Source organism: Lichenostomus cassidix, chromosome 1 (genome assembly GCF_008360975.1).
Source record: "Lichenostomus cassidix isolate B80296 chromosome 1, HeHo_3.0, whole genome shotgun sequence".
NCBI lineage: Eukaryota > Metazoa > Chordata > Aves > Passeriformes > Meliphagidae > Lichenostomus > Lichenostomus cassidix.
The window spans coordinates 32994932-33018653 of record NC_139479.1 but is presented as its reverse complement, the minus strand read 5'-3'; the positions used below and the strand labels follow the sequence as shown (position 1 = coordinate 33018653).

General features: G+C 36.1%; 1 protein-coding gene across 4 annotated transcripts in view; it reads left to right on the top strand.

Moving 5' to 3' along the window:
- The window catches only part of PPP2R3B (protein phosphatase 2 regulatory subunit B''beta), a 44763-nt gene that overhangs the window by 12400 nt on the left and 8641 nt on the right, over window positions 1–23722 (top strand). For 3 of the 4 annotated variants that reach the window (XM_085056032.1, XM_085056018.1, XM_085056027.1), the window contains 6 exons: window positions 15698–15883; window positions 17578–17681; window positions 18214–18316; window positions 19085–19159; window positions 22476–22562; window positions 22985–23141. In XM_085056032.1, coding sequence (XP_084912158.1) covers window positions 15698–15883; window positions 17578–17681; window positions 18214–18316; window positions 19085–19159; window positions 22476–22562; window positions 22985–23141 — 712 coding nt within the window. Of the gene's footprint in view, window positions 1–624; window positions 1026–15697; window positions 15884–17577; window positions 17682–18213; window positions 18317–19084; window positions 19160–22475; window positions 22563–22984; window positions 23142–23722 lie in introns of those variants that run through there. The other variant, XM_085056040.1, reaches the window with a different exon arrangement.

The window sequence follows — 23722 nt, the reverse complement described above, 5'->3', positions numbered from 1 at the left end:
AATACACTGAAAATAGGGTGGTAGCAGAGTTTAATGCTACTGAAATGTGGCAGGTATGCAATCTAATATGTGGATGTTAATGTTTATAAAACTCCTATTTAAGGAAAAAAGTATCCTGTCAATTTTTTTCAAATTTTGTGACATGATTGATATTTCTAATGTAACCTTTTGGCAAAATATTATTTAAAGCAGCATTTCAGTGTAGGAACATTAGCGTCATTTCTGCTATGGCTTTCTGTCTTTGCATTTCAATTTTTAGATTCCTGCAATACAGTAATTTAGATATAAATTATTGTAAAAAAAACCTGTGATTATGTGAGCTGCTCTGAAAGTCTGTCTGAAGCTTTTTCTGTCATTGCCTTAATTTTCACAGTGTAATAGGGTTCCCTCTAAAGGACGAAAAAGTTAAAAAGGAATTTAATTGCTGTGTAATAAGCCTTATCCTTTGGTGAGGTACTTCATTGAAGCTAGACAGTGAGTGTTTTGTGACAGAAGGGAAAGCTGAGGGGGATGGGAGGAGGAGGAAGCTAGAAAATAACCACGACTGGCCTCTCTGCATTCCTGTAGGGCTTGCCTTTTTTAAAATTGGAAGCTGTTTTATAGATGCTCCTCCAAACACGGTTTTCATTTTCCATACTGTCCCATTTAGACTTTGGAATGCCTGGATGAAAGGGCAGGCCCCCAAAGTGACTTTCCAATCTGTTTTTTCAATTCCAGCCAAGTTCCCTTTAATGTATGGAGCGGGCGAAGTTGAGCTGAGTCTTATAATATCACAGAACTCGGGTGCAGCTGCTGCTTTAAGCGGCACTGTGTGATAATACAACAGCTCAGCTATTTACTGGGACTCAAGTGCCTGGACTGGCACACAGAGACGTTATATGAAATCCGAAAGCATGAGGATAAAGGAGATTTCTTTGCGACAAGATCCTGATCTAAGAAAGGAGTTGGCATTGCTAGCTCGAGGATGTGATTTTGTTTTACCTTCTAGATTCAAGAAGAGACTGAAAGCTTTTCAGCAGGTCCAGGTTTGTCTTTCTTTTCTTATACAATCAAGTTATTGTTGTCAATTGTACCTTCACAACCACTCAAACTGCAGGCAATGCATGGAAGCTCTTACTCAACTCGCAGGGTTTTCATAGTATGTTCCATATATGATGATTTCTTCTGTGTTTTAAAAGCCTCTGCAGGTAGTTTTGTGCAAACAAAAGATGAGGAGACTTTGCTGAAGCACATAGCACACCTGAAGTATGATATTTGCTCAGAGGTATATGCAGTGAAAAGTTGGTGCATTTAATGCTATTAGACTTTTAAAGATAGTTTCCCTTAATCTGTGTAATTGTGATCTACATGCTTTTCCCTGGGGGCTTTAATTTACCTTTTTATTGGAACTGGGCATATAAAATATACTGAAATAGGCTGTAACTTTACTAGCTCAAACATAATATGCTAAAAGGTGCTTTCATACTTGCATGATGATCCTGAATTCCTTTAGATCATGTTTATTTTGGACTTTTTATTTGGATAAGATTAGTTGTTGCTGTTTAGTTCTCATGTGCACTTCTGCTGTTTTGTGGCAGTGAGTTAAAGCTACCATTTTAAAGTGTGCTTAAAATCAAGAATAGAAGTATTTGAAATACATAAAATCAGAAGGAAAACTACTCACAGAGTAAATGTTCAAAGAGATTGATTATCTTTCTGAGTAATAAGAAGTGTACAACTCTTTTGGAGAAACTGAAATTTGGTATTTCCTTGAGCACCCTTTAAGACAGATGGTGGTATCTGAAAGCATTTACTTTGTCCTTACCTCACCCTCACTTCTAGTTCATACACTAAAGGTGTATCAGTGATGGCATGTGCTAATTTTTTTCACCCTTTTTTAATTAAGGAAAGTTTAGAATAAAAATTATGTTATCTTAGAAATTCTGGCATTTTAAATTATTCTAAATATAGCCTGCTACTTAATTTTGAATTCAGTGCACTAGTGTCCCTTTGAGGTGACCTTCAAGAGAGGGACATAGAGCCCTGTGACCCTAAGAATGTGTTAACCTTCTGTCTTTTATATTATTATTTTAAATTTGTTTCAGCTGACCTTTATAAGCAATGTTTATTCCATTGTGAAAAGCAGAATGCCAGTGTTGACTGTGCTCTTTATGCCATTCAGCATAAACACATGAGTGAAAGTATTTTGGGCTTGTGTCTTTTGTGCTAAACTGGAGAGAGGTAAGAGAACTTGTTGACTAGAGGTGGCAAGAAAATCCTATCTTAATTACCCAAAAATAGTGGTAGCAGTTAATATTTAGGCACCTCAGAGGAGGAGGCAAGCTTAGTCTAGTCATGGCATCCTGTTGTAAACAAACACAGCATTACCTTGTGTGGTGCCCCTTAACTTGATCTGTCTTTCATCGAGTGATAGTTGGATCACTTGTACTTTTACAGGGCCTTTTTATGTTGACCTAGAAAACATCTCAGTGTAGTATGCTAAAGCATACCTCCAAGCAACAAACTACTTTAGAAAACAGCTTGTCTAATCTGTAGGGTTTTTTTTTTCTTTTTAGCATGCTGCTGGCTATAAACTTACAGTGCAGACAATGAGCAAATATTTTTCATTTTTAACCAGTCTTGCACTTCCTGGGTAAATGGCAACTGTAGAATAATGTATGATAAATGACTTAATTAGATTACAGAATTCTTTGGGCAAAACAGAATTAATAGGAATGTAAAACTAGGATATGAGGTCAGTCATTGCTCAGTTTGATATAAAGTATTTTATCTGAAGTTCCTTTTTTAAGTGGTGGTTTGCTTCGACTTCATTATTTTAAGGAGACCTTTTTGGAAGTTTCAACAAAAATTAAATGTGGTTGCTGGTAACTGTTGATACAGGAGATGGGTATTCTTTACCTGACCATTTATATTAATGTTAATTTCAATTTGTCCTTGTAGGTTAGGAGCATTTCAAAGAATAGCTATTTATCAGCTACATAGTCACTGAAGAAATTTTGTGTTAAAATTAAAGACTGCTTAGAGATTTTGTAGAATAACTTAAAAAAACCCTCTCAGCTGCTAAGCTTTATTGCTGTTGGAGTTAACAACCTCCTATTCCACTGTATAGGCTTTCAGACACAACAGTCCATGAATATGATGTAAAATTAGAATGCTAAAATCAAGAAATGGAAGCCAATCTGTCCTTCCTGTTTCTATTACAATCTTGTTATTTCGTAAGTTATTAAACAAATGTCAGATTCTCTTTAAGAGGTTTGTGCTATTAAAACTAGCATCTTAAAATAAAAATTTAGTAATGGTGGTGGATGCGGAAATAACATGTGGCTCAGAATCTGCTCTGAGATGAGTTGGAATGACTGGGTCTTCCACAGGTTCCAGGAATTCCGAGGCAGCAGCTTTTCATACAGAGCCATGTAAGTAAATAATCTGTGTAGGTAATCCCCTGTGGTTTAGAAGGAGTGGTCATTAGAGCGCAGCACATCAAGTTTCTTGAAAATCTTTAAATAGACAACCAGTAGTGAGGTGGGTTGTTCTGGAAAGTGGTGGAATAGGCAGTTCCTCAGTTTTCATTTACTGATGAAAATTGAAAAAACCTGAGCAAAGTAGGGCTTTCTGGAAAGATCTTTCTCAAAAGATATTTCTCAAAAGAGAGATAAAACAATACATAACTGTTGAATGTTCTCTATTACTTCGGGGAGCTAAATTTCTTAGTAGGTATCTCTGCATAAAATTAAATAGAGCTTCAGTCCATCTTCTCCTGATGTTGGTTCTAAGACCAAGATCTTTCTTAGGTACTTAACACCTATGGGATATCTTGAACTGGGAATGCAGTACTTGAAGAGCCACTGTGTCCACCTTGCTCATCAATTTATCTGAAACTTTGGAGGGAGAAGAAACTATCACCTTGTCAGATGTACTAGCATCTTAAAAATGTGAATTGAAAGGCTGATTACCTGCTGATAGCTGAGTACCATGTTTTAGCCAACAGCTAGTGGCATCCCTATCTGTCAGAGCTGGAATATAAGCAGCTATATGAGGAAAATATATCTGAAGCTTGAAACCAAACTATAACGGAATAAAATACATTTCTGTACAGTGACATGCTTATACGTTTGTAACTCTGTGTTAGCTAAACTAGAAAATGTGTATATTTTGCTACTTAGAGGCCAGATCACCTTATGAAACTGTGGAGTTCAAACTTTAAAACCAGTTTTTTTAAAAAGTCAAATTCATGCTGAATGTAATGATTTTTAAAAAGGAGCTAAAAAAAAATCTGGCCTAAATTTTAAATTAATTCTCTCAATGTCAGTGACAGACCTGTGCTAGTATATTTTTTTTATACTTTTAATGAATTATACCTTTATCTGCTGTGACTACTTGATGATTCCTTGGTGTAGTTGTGTGTGTCACACCTCAATGTGAAAATGGAGAACTACTCATTTCATGGCCACCTGTTAATGATACTAAATGCTGCTTACACGTGCTATTTATGTCAGCTGTATGAGAACTATTTCTTCAGCTTCTGCAGTGCCTCATGAGATTGGCTTGCCTTCTGAGTGAAGTAACTTTAGACTGTAGTGCCTCTAGATCTTTTACACTCCTTTGTTACCAAAATCCTACATAAATGCTTGTGGCATGTTCAAGACAGCAATGAATAGAGTTTGTAGGTACTAAGCTGTGCTGGGCTGGTGTGTGGTTGTGATGTAGTGCACACAGTGATTCTTTTAGTCATGAAGATAACATTGTCATTTGCCTCATTTGAGGCAAAATTACTATTAAAAATTTAATTGAGGCAGTTGGGTTTACAGCTACAGTCTCAGAAGTAGGTTGTGTAACAATTAGAGGCTTCTGGCATGACAGCTGTCGTGTTAACATCAGTTTGCTAATTTAACATAATTTGTAGACCTTTGAACACCACACGGGGGGGACCCAATATTCATTTTTACATAATACTTCTACATCAGGCACACAAATGCTTTATTAAAGAACACAAATGTTTGCTGAGAGGGCCAGAGATGGAATACAAATCTCAATCTGACTGTAGCTGATAGGTATGCTTGATGCTAGCTTGGTGATATAATGCCAGTTTTCCAGAGCAGATGCCAACATTTAAAACAGAATGAAAATATATAAGCTGCCTGCTGAGACTTACTAGTTAAGATGAAGTTTTCCATAAATGGTTCACTGCTAGTGGATCGCCAGGTGTTAAGCTCTAGTCTTTTAAAAAGAAACTGGTAGGTATTTACTACTTCTATAGTGAAGTTTCCTGGTTCAAACTTAAAATGTATTGGCTGCCTGTGACAGCAGCTTCTTTACCTGCTCATGTCTGGTGATAAATCTATTTTTAAATTATTTTTACAGAAAATGTGTACTGTTTGTGTAGAAAAGCCAGTGTTGTACAAGTTTGTTACAGCTTACTTGCATGCATGATTTAAGAGTCTAGATGTCAGTTCCCACTGCAGCTAAGTTTTGTGATGCAGCAATTCATACATTGAAGAGTTCAGATGTACTTATTTTTTCCTTGAAATAAAAGATTGACTATTCTCTATTTTATCTAATGTTGCTAATAGTAGATGTTGTATGACTGTTGCTGGTAGTACTTCATATGCTAGAAAGCCTGAAACAGTCCAGCATATCTTCATAGAAAATGTCTTCCAACTGTTGCAGGGCAAAAAGGATATAAGATTGTTTTCGCAATTGTCCAAAACAGAATTTTTCAGGGCATCAGCAGACAAGCAGTTGACAGAATACTTGCTCCAGCTGTTGACTTTGCAGCTCAGTAGCAAGGCTGAACTTGGTGACATGTTTCTCGTTTGAGAGGATTTTTCTTAAAGTCTATTGCATCTAGTGATTGAAACTTGTTTTGTTGTAAACATGTAAGGATAAAAAGCTATTGCAGAGTTTAAGTGGATGTCTGTCTTAGATGTATGTGTTACTTTTGATGTTGAACTGATGGCCTGTCCTGACACAGGCTGTTTTCTGTAGACAAATGTTAGAATTGCCTCAGGTGTACCTGTCAGTCCCTTGGCTGTGTGCAATCAAAATGATCACGTACTAGGATGAACTTACCCACTTGTGCCCTGGAAACAGCTGGGGTAACAGAATACACTGGGAAGGAATAGAAGAACAGATTTCACCTGTGATCAGAATATCTTCTGTATTCTATATTTTCTATGTTGCAGCATATATTAGTGACTGGACTACTTAATTTGACATAATTCATAAACTGTAGCCTGTTTGACAGCAACTCACAGGCACTAGCAGTCATACTAGCAGTAGCTAATATTTTTCCACTACTTCTGTCTTATCATGAAGTGTAGAAGAAATTGTGTTTCACAGGGGAGATTTTTCTGAAAAATATTACTTTTTTCCATTTTTAAATTAAGGCATGTGATGACAAATTCTCAGAGGAAGCCTCACTCAAGAAGCCTTTGGTAAAAGTTTTGTCAGCAAATAAAGCAAGTTACCAATGGACATGCATGTAATGTGGAAAGGTCTTGTATTCATGGCTTTGGGGGCACAGGTAACTACATCTTCCATTTTGTCTGCACCCCAGTATTTTCTGAATTAATCAATAAGCTCTTCATTCTGCATAACTTTTTATATTGAAGCTCTATGTGACTGTACCAAAAGAAAAAAAGTGTGCAGCCATATTTGATGTTGTTTCTACAGTAATAAGGCTTTTGCAATGGCATCCTCCAGTTCCCAGCAGGGCTGCATCATTTATATATATATCAGCTGTACCAAACTGCAAACTGGGAGAATCCCAGTATTTCTAAAATCAGAGTTGTAGAAGAACTTGCGTGAGACATCTGTTAGTCCAGCATATATAGTACAGAAAGGGAGGAGATTGGTGACTGTGTGCTGTAATGGTTAGGTACCATGCAGAAAAATGCCATTTACCTCACTCTTCACTAACAAGTGACAATGAGATTTTGGCCATTTGAAAGTTTCCCAGTGCTACTTTTGTTTGTGTATATGTGATGTGACTTGCTTGTGGTGGCCATTCACAAATGCTTTTAGTTGGAAGTGGTGTTAAATTCAATACCCAGGATGGTGTGTATGGAATGCATTTCATAGTTTCAGGTGGAAGCTTTTCCTGGATGCCATTACCTACTGTCTCCTCCTACATTACAACTAACATTTCCAGATATGTTTGTGTAGATGGTCCAAAGCATGCACTCCTGCAGTGCTGATGCTTACGTGGCTTTTTCTTGAGGGTCAGTTTGGCTGTTTCAATTTGGCTTGGTTAAATTAAAGGGGAAAAGTGTTAATGGTAGTTGTACCATAATTTTTTATGCTTTATAGTAAGACGTTCAAGACTATCCAGTGATGGCCCTTACCACAGCAATTTCACTCAAACTGAATGGGGTACTTCTTTCCCATGCTATCACAAAATTAAGAGTACTACTATTTACTCTGCTGTCTTAAGACTTACAGCAAGAGGAGAAATTATCTTCAGGTAGCAAACAGCTAAAAAAAACTTTGGGTTTTTTTTACCTCAGAATCAGAAGTTACCCCACAAACAGTATTTCAGTGACAAAATAAAACTCAATCTTAGTTTGCTAATAAGCTCAGCTGTCCAACATTGTATTGTAAAATGAATGTACAGTCTCATCCCTGCCACTTGGTAGCCAGTGTTACTCTAGAAGGATTGATATTGATATTTGCTCTCAACATGGATGACATTCTTGAGTTGCTGCACTAAAGGTTCAGGAGAATTTGATACGGAATGATTAAAAAACCCAAGAAACATGAAAATCAACTACCTCTTCTGAGCTTGGTATTTGTAGTTTGGCTGCTATTTGCCAAATCAGGAAGGGTTTTGCTGGACTCGGGCTACCAGTGGACAGCAGGGGGAATGGATCAGTGAGATTCACCATTTCTTTTATCTCAACTCCCAGTAACAGTGTCTGCACTGTGAACTGCTGAAAACAATGACCTATAATTAAACCAAGTATAGAAATCGTTATCTGTTCTTTAATATATGCTATGTGCAAATTAGGAAATTCAATATTGCAAATTTTTTTTCCTTATGTCAAATAAGAAATTGGATATATTTTTAGGCCATGAAACTCTGGTTTTAACTCCATCATAATCCTCCTTCCTTCTGCAAATTGTTGTGCAAGGTTATGGTCTTTAAAAAGCTTCTTTTTTACTGTCACCTAGGATCCTTCCTATGTTACTCTTGACTGCTCTAAACATCACTGAATCTCTTTTGATTTGCTTATGGAATTGCTACATGCTGTATTGTAACATGTCAATTATCCTAAAATGGGACAGAGCAATGTATGGCTTCAACTTTAGAGTTGATTTAGTTAGCATTGAGGATTAATGTTTGCATTGAATCAGAAGACCAGATTACCATATACTTTTGTACAGAAATAGACTTGAGAGTAAACAGCTAAGAACATGCATAAATGAGATGAGAATGATAGTCAATTTGTGTAAAACTAAGATGAGTGCACAACCTGTTATGCAGGAAGGAGATTCCCACCATGTTTTTCTGGTCAGAATTTTAACACAGGATTGCTGTCTGGAACATAGACTGCATTGTGAGAGTTGCTAAACCCTGCTCCTTTGCATTAATTCAGGTCACAAGTATATATAAAATAGGAAACAGTGTAGTTTAAAATACTTTTTTTCTTCTAATGGTATATTGCTAGAACTTTATGGGAAAGTGTATTAATTTTTCCATTTCCATCCCCTCACGTGGCACAAATATAAAGTGACTACAGACCAAACTAGATGAATGAAATTTTCAGAGTTAAGGCTAGCAGCAAAATTAAGCTAGTGTAAAACTGCATCAGGGTTAAAATAAATGTTTATTTCTTACTGTGGAAAGAAAGAGGAGCATGTATGATAAAATTAGTCTCTAGCACATCCACAAACAGCTACCAGACAGCGACTGAAGGATAGCAAGCTGAAGGCCAGGATAAAAGGAAACAACTGGGACTAAAATGTTTGGTGCCAGAGAAAAGACTTACAGATATACCCTGAGGACTGGTTTAGCATGGGTTCATTCTCTGTAGGTATCTCTCCAGGGTTTGATCATTCACATCTTTTATATTTCTGACTAAGCTATGCAAAATGAATCACAATCTTAGCATGGTTTTAAGCCTAATGTAATCTGATTTTAAACAATGCAGGCACAGTACTCCCTGATCCTTCCTTGTGTTAGCAGCAGAACCATGTTGCTTCTGAGCACCAACTGTGTGAGGATGAAGACACAGAGGGGGTTTTAATTTTGCTCTTTAGCTGTCTTGGTGACCTGAGGCAATTCACTATATTGCTTCCCTGTCAATGGTGAGAGGCAGTAAATTCTATGTGGGCATGGGGGAAGTTGCAGGTGTGCTGTGGTATAGCTTACCTTATGCCATGCTGTAAAACTTCATTATTAAGCTTTCAGATTAATTTACTGTTTTCAAGCTGTTTTTCAGTGCAATAATTGCTTTTTACAGTAACAGAACTTTGGGGGCAGGAGGGGACAACCCACAAATATTGAAAGTTTTAAGTTGTCCAAGGATCATCTTTCACAGAGGAAAAAAATAATGCTTAGCACATCAAGTTGAATGGGAAGTGGTACAATCAGTGAGCTCTTGAAGTAATAAATCTCATTAGTTTGGCTTGAAAGACATTAATGAGAATGACACAGAGAGCAATGAAAAAGTATCACACTTTAACTTAAATAATTGTAAATATAAATGTCTACCACAAGATCAAGAGATCTTACGTTACAGAAGATATGTTTCTCTGGACTTCCTCTGAGGAAAGTTCTGGTAGTAACCTTACATTACCTATCCTGAAACAGATTTTTGAAGGCACTTCAGCATGTTAAAGTATTTGAGGTGTTAGAACAGGTTTTTCAAAACTGTTGTCTTCCTTCCAAATGAGAATGAACCCTTTTCTAAACAGTAGTAACATGTCTTTTATGTGATGTTTTCAAAATTTAAATTCCGTAAAATCACTGATAATTGTTTATCTAGAGGGAAATGTTGATTTGCACTGTGCAATCAATTAGATAGTAAGTTAAAGAAATATTTCTGTGATTTTATTGGTCAGACTTAGATTGACAGCAATAACAGAGCAGAGGGAAGGGAAGGCTGGTCAGGTATTCCTTGTGAGTTTGCTTACTGATAACATTTTATTACATTCACAATTACTGTTTAACTGATAAGCTGTAGCACACCTTGTATTCTTAAGAACTCACTGCATTTAATACAGGAAAGACTTATTTAAAAAAATAGTGTTACCCTTTGTATCTCTATGTTGCCTTTCATTTTCTGTTGTGAATCAGGGAACTTCGTGCAGTATCTGTTTGCATTGTTGGGTGGTTGATGAACTTTGTACGTGGGTAATGGTAGAGATGTTTTGGTTTAAAAGGCTGAATGTCATATCTCTGCAGAAAATCCTCTGTGGTTATTATGTACTTTGGTCCATCCAGGTAAATTTATCATAAAGTGGAATATACAAGAAGACCCAGTCTGTTGAAGAACCAGATTAACTTATGTATTGCACATCATGAATAGTGTTGCTACAGACCTTTTTCCTTTTGATTCCACAGTTGAAAACTATTAAGGATTTGAACCAGACTTTTATCTATTTGATAGGAAAAAATCTCTTTATAGTATTTTCAGTGTTTAATGCCTGGTTTTTAGGGTGGAGATTGTGGTGCACCACTTAATAAAAACCTAATGTGAAGTTGGGTGTAAATGTGAGGTAGAATTTTTTGGGTCCTTTTTTGACCCTGTTGTATGCATTGCATAGATTTTTCTCTAATATGGACATTATCCTGGAACTTCCTGTCAAATGCTACAGCAAGAGCTAACTGCGAACTCTGTCTATATTTTTTTAATGTTTGGTTTGGGTTTTTTTTCAGAGAAACAGGCATAACAAATGTTGGTGTCTGTTAGAAAGCACCAGCATTTATGAATGAAGTTATCTTATTCTACAGTCATGTCAAAATATAAATACCAATCAGTTTCATCCAGATAGTGGTGGGACAAGGGGGAACGGTTTTAAACTAAAAGAAGAGAGGAAAAATTCTTTATAATGAGAATGGTGAGGCACTAGCACAGGTTACACAGTAGAAGTTATGGATGCCTCATCCCTGGAAGTGTTCAACACCAGGTTGAATGAGGCCCTGAGCAACCTGATCTAGTGAGTGGCATCCCTGCACACAGAAGGAGGGGTTGGAACTAGGTGTCCCTTCCAACCCAAGCTCATATCTTAGTCTCAAAGATGTCTAAAAGAGTATTACATTCACAAACATATTTAGCTTTCTTCTTTTTCCGGCAATCCCTTTATAAGTGAGGTTTTACTCACTTGCATTTGAATCCACATATTCAACCCATTTGTGGGACTCAGTATTTCTGCTTGGCTCAGTATTTCTACTTGGCATTTGCTACATGCAAATTTTAGATCTAGACATTACTGAGCATACTTTCTTAAAATATCAGGGAACAAGTCCCCCCTTCCTTGTTATTTCAGCAATATATCCTGTAGTTGAATGACTGTATCACAGCATTGGCTCTTTGGGTTAAGAGAGAAGGAAAAGCCCACCCTTTTAAAATTCCCAGTGTCTTTATTTTTAGCTTATAACAAAGCTGAGTGCAACTCATCAGTTGGTAGATGTAAGAAGACTATCTAGTTTGAAGAATTAATTTCTGTCTTTGGAATATGGAGTATCCATGCTCTCTGGTATATACTAATATATTATTGTATTGTAATTATAATACTGATTTTGTGCCATTACTATAAACAACTGCTAGAAGCATGGTTGGAAAAGGATCTGGAAAGCTGCAAAATAAGAAGTTTGCCTCTTGAACAGTGACCTCAATGGGATAAAAAATTCTATTTCCTCCGCTGTAAAAATCAAGACAAGTAAGTGTTGGGTAGCTGTGGACAGTACTTACTGTCAGGAATGAAAACTGTTTGTGTATTAAAGGTATTCTTGAATTCTCCTACAGAAAAATCTTACAGAAGTTTGTTTACATTACTGCAAACAAGTTTGCAAGGAATCCTCACTTCCCATCTGTTACATAAAACCTAAACTGCAGTGGCAAATCTAATCTACAATTAGATTCTGGATTTGGTATATACTTATTGCAAAGGTTAATGCTCCCTTCAGTCCTGACACTGCAGCACACATCTCTTTGAGTTATTTACAGGTTTGTACAGCTGTTTTCCTTAATTCCAAGCATGCTATTGTTGGTACTCTTTCTCAGCAAGTTGCAGGGAAATTTTCACTGACCAAAAGAGTCTCTTTTTTTCAGTTTACCTTACTGGTACAAGTATTAAAGGTTTTAACTTAACGCCACAGGAAAATGTAGATCACTTTCTAAATGTTAAATTGACCGCTAATTGGAGTAGTTGTGCGAAAAGATTAATGAACTGTTCCTGCAGATTTTCCAGTCAAAGATTTGATGTTAGCAGACTCCTGGCAGTTCTCGTTAATGAAGAAATTCTCTGGTTGAAATTATAATTAATTTTAGAACAGCTTAATATCACACAATTAGTGCATTTTGATTGCCCTGAAATAACAGAACTGACTCTTTCATAAGCTATGCAGTATGTGCCTCTACAGAAGTAACTAGCAGCTGAACTTACAGAAAACAGTGAAGTTTTTAGTATCACATGTTCCTTCATTAAAGCACATACAGCAGAGCAGCCTCACTTGTACAAGGAGCATTTTGGTTATTGGAATTCAGACTGAGAGAAGAATCCTTGGCCTTTCTTGGGAAGGTGAGAAGAGGGAGGAGATGTAATATCAACTTTATAGTGCATTAGTTGGAGCTAATGGTTTTGGACTACATGCTTCTTTCTTCAGTGCAGCTCTTATCCCTGTGTTGACTGACATTAACAGCACAATTCGATTGTCCAATTCCACGTTGCTGATGGCATTTAAGAAGCATTAGTGTGCTCAGAACATCCACGTGGCAGATGCAGAGCGAGAGCTGTGCTCGGAGCTGGCTGCTGGATACCACAAGGAATGTTCAAGGGCATTTTGTTTTGTGCCCTAGATGGTATTCTCACTAGATGCCTATATGTAGGCACCTAATAATTCAAGCAGAAATTATTGTGATCACACACTTGCTAATGGAAATGAAGCCTTTTTGTAATTTCTTCTTTTGCCAGCTTTGATAAACCAGCATGTAAAAATATACATCTTTCAATATAGGGAGAATTAATTTGTCTTGCCATGAGTTATTTGTAGTCTATATTTGGTTTTAGAATTGAATTAATATTCTGTCTGATTAAATATTATGTATTTTTACACTAAGCATGCAGAATTGAAATGTTTAAATACATTTTCATCTTTAAAAAATCACTTTATATTTGCCTCAAGTTCTGAATCTGTTGCTTAATTTCTTCTCCATAGTCTTTGTCTGCTGCGAACATATTCTAGACTATTAGATGAAAAATAAATAAAAAGCCCTTATTGTATAATTCTTTTAAATAACTTGTGCTTGGATAGGTCTTACTACAAATCTTGAATTGAGATTTCCATATATGTTTAAGAGCAGCTTTTAACCTGGACCAATGGAAGTAATTTATTTTGTATCTGAGGTATCTAAAGTAATTAGTAGTTTCTGAAAAAATAGTTTCCAATGAACAAATGGTTCTATTGTTAGCTTTTCTTTTTCTCTTGGGATCTTTTCCAGTGTAGTCTTCCCTCTGCTTCTACCTTTCCTTTTAAAATATTTTTTTCTTTTTTAAACTGAGGCTCTAAATTTCTGTAGCTGTGGATTTTAAAAGTGCCTTGTCTGTCTGTACTAAGCTTCCTTAAAATACTGATTTACCTCATATTATCTGCAACATTCAGGGAATGTTAATAGTCTGTGATTTGCACTTTCCCTTTTCTCAGATGGGGCATTCCTCATAGGGCACCTCTGAAGAGCTGGAACACCTGCTGCTCTGTGTGTGAGCAGCTCACATGGGAGTGGTTATCACGGAATCACAGAATATTCTGAGGAATACTAGAAGGGACCCACAAGGATCATCAAGTCCAACTCTAAAATGATTGACCCATATGGGGATCGAACTCAAAACCTTGGTGTTATTAGCACCATGCTCTGACCAACTGAGCTAATCTTATGTCAATCCAGGCAGTTCTTGGACATGGGGAAAAGGGGAAATAGGGTAACTTCAAGGGCTTTTGTAAAGTGCTGATGGGTAGAGCTGGGCTTCTAGAGTGAAACAAGGTGTTTACTCAGTTATGTTTATTATTTGTAGTGCTGGTGGTGATGTTACCTAGAGAATAAAACATTGCTGTCTTTATACTTCCCAAAATGTTGGAAGTCTAAAGTTAGAAGGCATTTTTGATACCCTCTAGCACTCTTAATCTAAGCTGATGCCTCGTCAACTGGACTGCTAAACTAATGATAAGATATCAAAACTTGTTACAGGATTCTTAGAAAGTGACAGACATTGACTCCTGGTGTCACAGCTTCAAGGTAACTTTTTCCTATATGAAGTAAAACTTACGGCATGGTTAAGGTAATTCTGCAGCTGTGGACAGGAATTCAGGCTCAAATGCAGAGGAGGGGAAGGAAAGGTTAGTTCAGGCTGTTTTTTGGCATATGTAGCATTCCAATTAAAGCTCCTGGGTCGGAACTCTGCAAATTAAAATCTGTTGTCCACAAGCACCTTGTTCTTCTACTCACATAAGGAAGGACATTGATTGCAGTAGGAGAGTTGGGTATCTTTAGAGCACATTGGAAAAGGTGACAAGATGTAAAACAAGGGTTAGGGGGTTTGGAGGGATTTTGGATTTATTTTCCCCCAGTTGTGGTTGAAAATGAGAAATGGGATGCAGGATCTTGAGCACATTCAACACTAGGATGAGTCACCCTATAGCAGTGTTTCTACATTTGAATAGTAGTGTTGGGAGTAGACTTCACTTTAATTTAGTTTAATTGCTAATTTTGAGTTGCCTCCTAACTGTTACTTTGCCCATTATCTTTGTTTCTCTGCCTTACTTGACTTCATTTTGAAAGTAACTGCAAGATAAATTCTTCTTTACTGAACCTGAATGCATTTAAATATATTTCTCTTGTTACAAGTCATCTGGGTGGTTTTTTTAGTGATATGGTGTGTCACAATTCTCGAAATATCTTTCTAAGCTCTAACACCATAATTGTGTACACTTTACATTAAAGAAAATCCCTCTGCAGGCATTGTTTGCTACTTTATATAAAATCTATCACCTTTTAGGATAAAAAAGAAAATCTTCACCGTAACTACATTGAACAAGTTGGTGGTTCATAACTAAGTTGTCATCCTTATTTCAAAAGCTTGAAGCTGTAAAACTAGAAATACTGCAAAAGTAAATTCTTTCATAATGTCTGTTAAGATAGAGGTTGAAAGGTTTTTTCTAAAACAGATAATATAACCTGAATAATTTCAGATGTCCCCAAGAAGCTGTCTAATATATGTCTTGAAACTTGATATGTTGAAGACTGAAGTTGTTTTTATTAAATATTTAACATCCTAGAAGTCTTTCTAAATGACAGTTTTTGGAAATACTCATTAATTTTTCCGATGTGCTCTCATTCTTTAATAGTTTATTCAATTTATAATCTGAAATATTTTTGAAGGTGTGTTGGAACATAGAATACCAAGAGATTTAAGTCCTCTGTGGATGACTGTGTGATTTCATGGTACCTGACTGTCAAATGTGTATTTATCTATTTAGGTTCAAACAAAGAAGGAAGAAACTTTGCCACCATCACATAGTCAAAACATTCCAACTTTTTATTTTCCTCGAGGATGTCCTAAGGAAAAAGTTAATATAGATGCTGTGATTGCCAAAATTGAGAACACTTTCTCTGAATTTCCAAATGAGAGGGCAACGTTAGAAGACATGGGTAAGGTTGCAAAGGTGAGAACTTGCTGGCCATCTTCTTTTCATACTGTACTCCTGTGGAAATGAGAGATGAGCTCCGTGTGCTTGGTTTTCTTGTATTATGTGTTTTCATCTCCTACAAGTTACCATTCAGCAATATTCTATATTGTTGATAGCACAGTTATGTGGTTTTTTTTGCATTAACTGTGTATCAAATGACCTTCCCAAAACAAACAAACATTAAACCAAAACTTGAACTACTTTTTTTGCTGCATAAACAACCAAATACAAAAGGACACATTATATGTTGTTCTGCATTCCATGCTGACCAAGAAACTTAAGGCAAAAGCATTGCTAATACATGTTTTGTTTGGTTGTTCACACTGGTTGGGGGTTTTTTTCTTATTCTGCAGTGTGCTGAGCCTCTGTTGTAAAGACAGAATGGTTTGGTAACTTGAGATTATAGCTCTCAAGTTATTCCTGAAGAGCTAATTTGGAGTTATGGCAGAGTGACAAAATACTTAGCTTAGAAAGCAACAAATATTTTTAAACTTCTGTGTAACAGACAATAAGCTAGTTAAAATACACTAAAATTTCCATTTTGTTATATTGAATCAATGTTTGAAATCTCGCTGCAAGTCATGGTCTTGGTAATGAGTCTCAGGTTCTCATCCATGTTCCTGTCACTTTGTCCAAGGTCTAGAAAACAGAAACTAAGACTGCTCACAAGAGCAGGACTGGGGGTTTCCTTCACCAAAACTTTTATAGTGCTAAGCTAAATGATAAGATCCCTGTCTTCCACAGCTCCTTCCAGCATTGAACTGGGGAGGTGGGGAAGAGACCCTTCTTTCTCAGCAAGGAAGATGAAAAGGTCTAGTCCCCTCCAATTCAGTGATGAAAGGCACTTTCCTGAAGAATAATGCAAAGCCTCTCTGTCTGAGGACAGTATTTATCAAACTCACTTTTTTAATTTGTTTGAATTACTAGTTAAACTATTGCATGAGAAGTAGTTGTACTTTTGCTCCAGTGACCTTACACATCTTGCAATATTCACAGTTTTATTGGAGATTCTTGGAGATGCCAACATGTCTGAGTGCTCCCAGCTGTAGTCAGTGTTAGGTGAGTTGGGCACTTGGCTGTTATGGCTGCAGAAGCTTGGAGCAGGCACAGAATCACCACTTCAGGTGTATGGGGGAGCATTGGAGTTGGGAACCTGTAGCTGTTGAGCATCCTAAAGCAAGATACTGCTGCTCAGGGCAGGCTGGCCTACTACTTAAAATTGGACAGAGTGTGTGCCATGCATATGCAAGTATGCAGATGAGTTGAGCCATCCTCTGAGCCAGCCAAATGTCAGTTTGCTCCAGTTCAAAAGGTCTGTAAGTGCTGTCTTGAGTTTAGTTTAGAGATGTCCAGCTCTCCCCTAGAGCTTAAGATGGACTCTGTTTAGCTGCTTGAAGCATGGACAGACAGACATTTGACTGACTGCATTGATCTATTAGGAAAGCTACAAGTTGCCCTGTGTTTTGCTTTCCACTTTTGGATTTCAGCCTAAAGCAGTTGCTTGAAATGAATTATTTCAGAAGGTGAAGCTGGTTTTGCAAACAGTTTTTTAAAAAATCTCTTCCCTGTTGCTTTCTTCTTAACACTTATAACTTTTAAAAGATCTATAAATAAAAGAGTAGCCTTCAGATAAGGAATCAATAAACTGATGATGTATTCTTTAATTGTAGGCTTGTGAATGCCCACTTTACTGGAAAGGTCCTTTGTTTTATTGTGCTGGAGGTGAACGAACAGGATACGTGTCAGTTCATAAATTTGTTGCAATGTGGCGGAAGTAAGTAGATTACATGTTTTTAGAAGTACTGCATGTTTTTTCATTGAAATGTGATATTTTAAGCTCTGAATGCGATCCTGTCTGTATAGGGGAATAAAACACTTTCCTATAATCAACCATTGTCAGCAAACTTGTACACGGGAAAATGTAACTAAATAATACTTTAATACTTAAACAGGGTTTATAGATTTTTGAATGTTTGATAAATGACTGACTGTTCATGAGAAAAGTGAAAACAATGGCCCTAACTTGTAGATGCCAATTCTAGACAAAATGCTTTTTATTTCAAGTTTTCCTTTAATGCTAACTTTAAAATGTCCTTCCATGTAATCAATTACATGGTGTACCCACCTCCTTTAACCTGCATGTAAGAGACAGTACTGCTTTGATAAGTTCACTCAGAGCATGGTTTGACATTTTTAATTAGCATTTAAATACGTGTTGTTTCATAGGCCTTGCTCTGGGATGCCTGCATGAGATAGCATGAGCAATTTTCTGTGTAGAACATTAAATGGAAATACTTACATTTCAGAATACTTCACACCTGCTATGATGATGCTGCGAAGTTTGTTCACCTTCTGATGAACCCTGGGTGTAACTACTTGGTGCAAGAAGACTTCATTCCTTTTTTACAAGTAAATTGCAGCTGAAACTAGTTCTGGGAGTACAACAAAATGATGAACAGGCAAAGCCCTGAGGTTTTTTGGACTAAACGTACCTTTTCATTGTCATCATTAAAGTTTATTGATAATATTTAGTGCAGCTCACTTTGCACGATCCACAGAGATGCTAGTGAGTGACTTGTTTTACAGTTGATCACTATGTATAAGGTGAGGTCTTTAAGAGCTATGGTAAGATTTAAAATCGACTGCAGGAATAGCACATGTATTGCAATCTTTTATATTCCAGAAGGCAGTTAAAGTTGTTTAAGTCAGGACAGGCCTTTGGAGGGCAAAGGAAAAGTGGGATATGAATTCAAAACCTAATAAAGCTTTGTTGAAAGAGCAGCAAACACCAGCTTTAAAAATGACTGAATAAATCGTAAATTGACTTTACTGAATCATAGTCAGCCACAGAACTACAAGCTACGGCAATCAGCAGTGCTCAAAATCCTCAGCCTATCTAAAACTCAGGAAAAAAATATCCTGTAATATTCCTAAAATGTATGAAAGATATATAAAAGCTTTTGTTAATCTGATTTCTTTAAACGACAGTTTTATTTTTTAAAAAGTTTGTAGTGGTATTTATGTGAAACCCTGGTGAAAACGAAGTTATCATTAATGATTGTGGTAATTAATTTGAACTGTTTTGGTTAAGGAAGCAAGTGTGCTATTCTGTGCTAATTGTTTTATATGGTCGGTAATGAATATTCTTTGGGATATTGTTATTCCTTTTTTTTATAGGATGTGGTGAATAGTCATCCTGGCCTTTCATTTTTAAAAGAAGCATCTGAATTTCATTCTCGGTATATTACAACAGTAAGTGATTTGTATCTGGAAAAGCTAATTTTTGGTTAACTAACAAAATCAAAATTAAGATTAGTCAACATGTCTAATTAAGATTAGTCAACATGTCTAAGCATCTTTGTCCCTTTGGAAGAGTAGAGTTAGAGTAAGGCTGACAGTCTTCCTTTCTACCTAACTAGAAGTCTTGTGGAGAAAGAGTCTTTTTTAAGCATGATAGTTTTTCTTAACATTTGTAAGGAATTGCTGAATTTAATACTAGTAAGAGAAGCAGTGAATTGTAATAGTGTTGGATAAGTTAATGAACATTAAATGGAGAGCAGGCTGTTATCTTAAAGACTTGATTGTGGCTGTAGACTGTACACATTAGAATCCTGACCTTAGTCTGGGATTAATTAAATGAAATCTTGAATGAAACATCTATATTAATATGATTATGTTCAGTATTAAGTGAAATAATGATAATATTGAAGCTGCTTGCCACTTTTCTCTCTGGAGACTTTTCTTCCAAGGAAGGTTTTATACATGAAAAGTTTCATTTCTGTCTTCCCAGGGTTATGTGACTGAAGTATTTGTTCTGTACCCAAGGGAAAAATCAGTGACATTAGATTTTCTCAACTGTAGACTAGACAGTCGATTCCACTGAAGTCTCAAAAGATTAAAATTCTTCAAAATGACATTCAGTTCACTTTCTTTGTGCATGTGAAAACTAGCTTAATGAATATTTTCCAACAAAAAAACATGCAGAGTTGATCGTCTTTTATCCAGCTTGTACTTTGACCCAAGTTAAAATTGTGGAAGCTTTTTTTTTTGAGACCATTTGGGTTTTGTTCATTATATCCTTCTTACAGAGACTTGCTGGCCTATCAAGTATGTCCTGCTGCATTAGGTTTTGCTTCTTGTCATAATGATTACCTGAGCTCACAGGACTTTCTTGTCAGTTTTGATTGAAGGAATTGTTCCATCTGTGAGTAGCTTTGTTTCTTAAAGGATTCTAGGTTGTATCAAAACCTGCTCTGGTTAAAATTGTGATAGCTTGCTGCCTGTCCTGAAGAACAGTAGGAAAGAAAAGGTCCTGCTATTTCCAGTTACATTTCTTTGGAGAAACAGCTTACTTGAGTAGGTCTGAGTCTAGCAATACTGAATAAATTAGTGCTGGAAGTATTTTATTAACAAAATTTAGTCTAAAACTCTTTCCTGGAAGTTTTTCATTATGATTATAGATTATTTTACTTATGATGAAATAAGGTATTTAATATATGTATTCAATTAGCTTAACCTTGCTACTTGAAGTTTTATCTAAAGGATACTTTCAGTTGCAAATCAAATGAGCCATTCTTCTGCTGATTTTTTTTTAACATACATACATATATGTATGTGTATGCATATACATTACATACATCTCTTTAGCATGTGTTTTGTAAGCCATGGAAGCAAAGTGTTCTGTCTGCTAAGATGTGGTATTGGTTCGTTGGTCAGTCTAGTGGCCAGATTAGTGACATATGGCCAAGATGGAGCTGAAATAAGTTTAAAATGTTTGCTGTGACAAATGACATTTATTCTGCCAGGATGTTAGGTGCCTATATGAAGTATGACTTCTTGAAATTGTAGTCTCTTTATTGCACCATTTCCCCTCCCTTCTGACAAAGCACTGTGCAGCACAGTAAAGGCAATTCTCTGTAATTTGCTTATACTCTGCCTCAGTTGACTTTAGAAAACAGTTTAAGTCTGTTCCCAGTTGTCTTTACCAAACATTCAATTTTGTTTTTATTTTTAGACCAGTTAAATGTATAACAGATGAGATAATGACATGCAGATGGATTAAGTTGCAAAGCTAAGGCAAAAACCTTTTTTAAAAAAATTGCTTTGTAGTATAAGCCAAAAATGGGCCTTCCATAAACTCACAATTAGAATTAAGTTAATTAAGTTTCAGAAGTACAATAATCTATTCTTCTGTCTGGAGTCGTTGAACCAGCTGTTCTTGTTCAAAATAAGAACTGAAGAGCTTGCTGCTCTGCAGTTTAAGCTTTCTTTCAAAACTTCATCAATACATCACTCTTCTATTTGTAATTTAGAAATTATTGGTTAGTATAAACTATTCATTTACTGCAATTAAGGTCTGAAGTGATAAAAACTTAGTCTGTAGTGGGGAGGACATTTTAATTGTGGGAAAGAGGTTCCTAAAGAGATGGGGATGTTAGTCAGTGACTGCTCTGTTGCAAATGAAACACTACACATGCAATATTGAGTCTTGCCAATTAGCAGGTATAATCAATCACCAGTTGAGCAGTTATAGTTCATAACATGTTTAGATTTTTGTCTGGGTTTTTTTGTTTGGTTTTTTTTTTGGGGTGGTTTTTTTTTTTTTTAGTGGTGAATGACTGACTTGAAATGTACATCTGTCTGACTTAAGTCAAACTAATTGAGGTGAATACTGAATTAAATTGCAAAAAAAACCCATATTTTAAAGTCTTATGTTTGTGAACTAAACCCAAGAAAATGACTCTGAATGCATGAGTTGTCCAAAATAGCCATAGAACCATTAGTTTGGAAAAGACCTGTAAGATCATCAAGTTGATGTACATGTAAAATTTAATTAAACAGAAGAACTCAACTGGATGCATTTATTTCTGGTTCCAGTATCAGTCATGGCACAAGAACTAGTCATCTTTCTTGCATAGATTTTTTTTTTCATTCTTCTTCACTTGGAAAATATTAATGTACTTCTTTTAATGCTATTAACAGGGTTTTTTCCCCAAGGAACTTCAAATAGAATAAATTTTAATGGAGAAAAACATTCCCTCTGCACCTGCAGGAAGTATTTCTGTCAGATGATGATTTGTTGTGTATGTGGACTTCAGAAGTAGCAACATCTGCTGTACTCTGATCCTTAAACAGTCCCAATTCTATTTCTGTAAATTCATTTATGAAGTAGAACAGTCTTACAGCAAATGCAAGTTTTTAAATCTGAAATAATAAGATACGTTATTAGGTTTATTAGATGATATCCTGTAGATCTGGAAGACTGCAGGTAGTGCAATTGCCAGTAGACATATTTTGGATAGCATGTGAGTGTTTTGCAACATTACTGAGTGAGACATGAGTACTGCAGCATTGAAATAAAACTTATCTAGATGAGTTTAGATGTCGATTTAGAAGTGGTTTGGATAGTGGATAATATGAAACAAGAGAAGTTCTAACTAATGAGAAGAATAGAAATGGGGGAAAGATGGAGCTTTCTAATACAGCTGTACTAAGACATGTTTGACAAATATTTGGACAGATTTAATTACCATAGCTAAGGTTTCTTTCCATTTTCTCTTTCTTGCAGGTCATACAGAGAATATTTTATACAGTAAATAGGTCCTGGTCTGGGAAAATAACTTGTAACGAGCTCAGGAAAAGCAACTTTTTGCAGGTACGTGATACCTAAAATTTTACAAGACAGATATTTCTAGAAGTTTTAAACCTGCATTAACTAAATGCTTAAGGGAGTAACATAAATAGCGTTTCTTCCTTTTCCAAAAAGTAATGAAGACCCAATTGCATTAATTCTCATACATTAGTATATGTTTAAATGTAATTTTTTGTATCTAAAGCTGTATACATGCAAATGTGTTTAGCAGAAGTTGGGCTGATTTACTCATTCTTCTGTGAATGCATTCATTTTCTACTGTGTGTGTGTTCTGTTTTGCTGTCATGCTGTATGGTGTGCATTGTCCCTGAAAACAAAAATTGTTCCACTGAAATAGCATTAGATATTAACTTATGAGAACTTAGATCATTCAACAAATGTCTTACACACCCTTTAATGTGTTCTGTTTATCCTTCTGATAATAGAATGTGGCATTATTGGAAGAGGAAGCTGATATTAACCAGCTGACAGAGTACTTCTCATATGAACATTTTTACGTTATCTATTGCAAATTTTGGGAGCTGGATACAGACCACGACCTCTATATTGATCGGAAGGATTTAGCTCGACATAATGATCATGGTATGACAAATGAAGCACCTTTGTTTACATGTATTAAATGACCTGTAGACTTTGAGCTGAGGACAGTGGTTTAATGCCAAGGCCAGTTTCATGACTCCATTGGTGTAGCTGATCCTGCTGATTCAGTGAACTAAAGCGGGACAAGTCATCTGTGATACTACTTTGCACCTACGAATACTACATTTGAGGAAAATTCTGACTTTGAATTCTGATCTTGGCAAAGAAGTAGAGGAAATGTTACTTAAGGGTTGGTATATTATAAATGGTTGCATTTGGCAATTTTGGGTTGTTATGTGGGACACAATCCATTTTACTGATATTATTCAAGTGGTATTACTTTTATAGCAAGGTATGGAAAGAGTAGAAAAGACAAACATACCTTCAGGTATTTGGCTTATTTTAAAGTTTTTTGCTAACTCAGTTGCAGTATGTTTTGGTTTAGTACTATTTGGCACTAGTTAGCAGGTTTACATTTTCTGCATGTATAGTATGTAAAAGACTGTGATTCTGTAGTCTTGCACACTTGTTCCTATTTTGAAACATTAAAAATATCCTTGTTGCTTGGATGGAACTATTGGGCT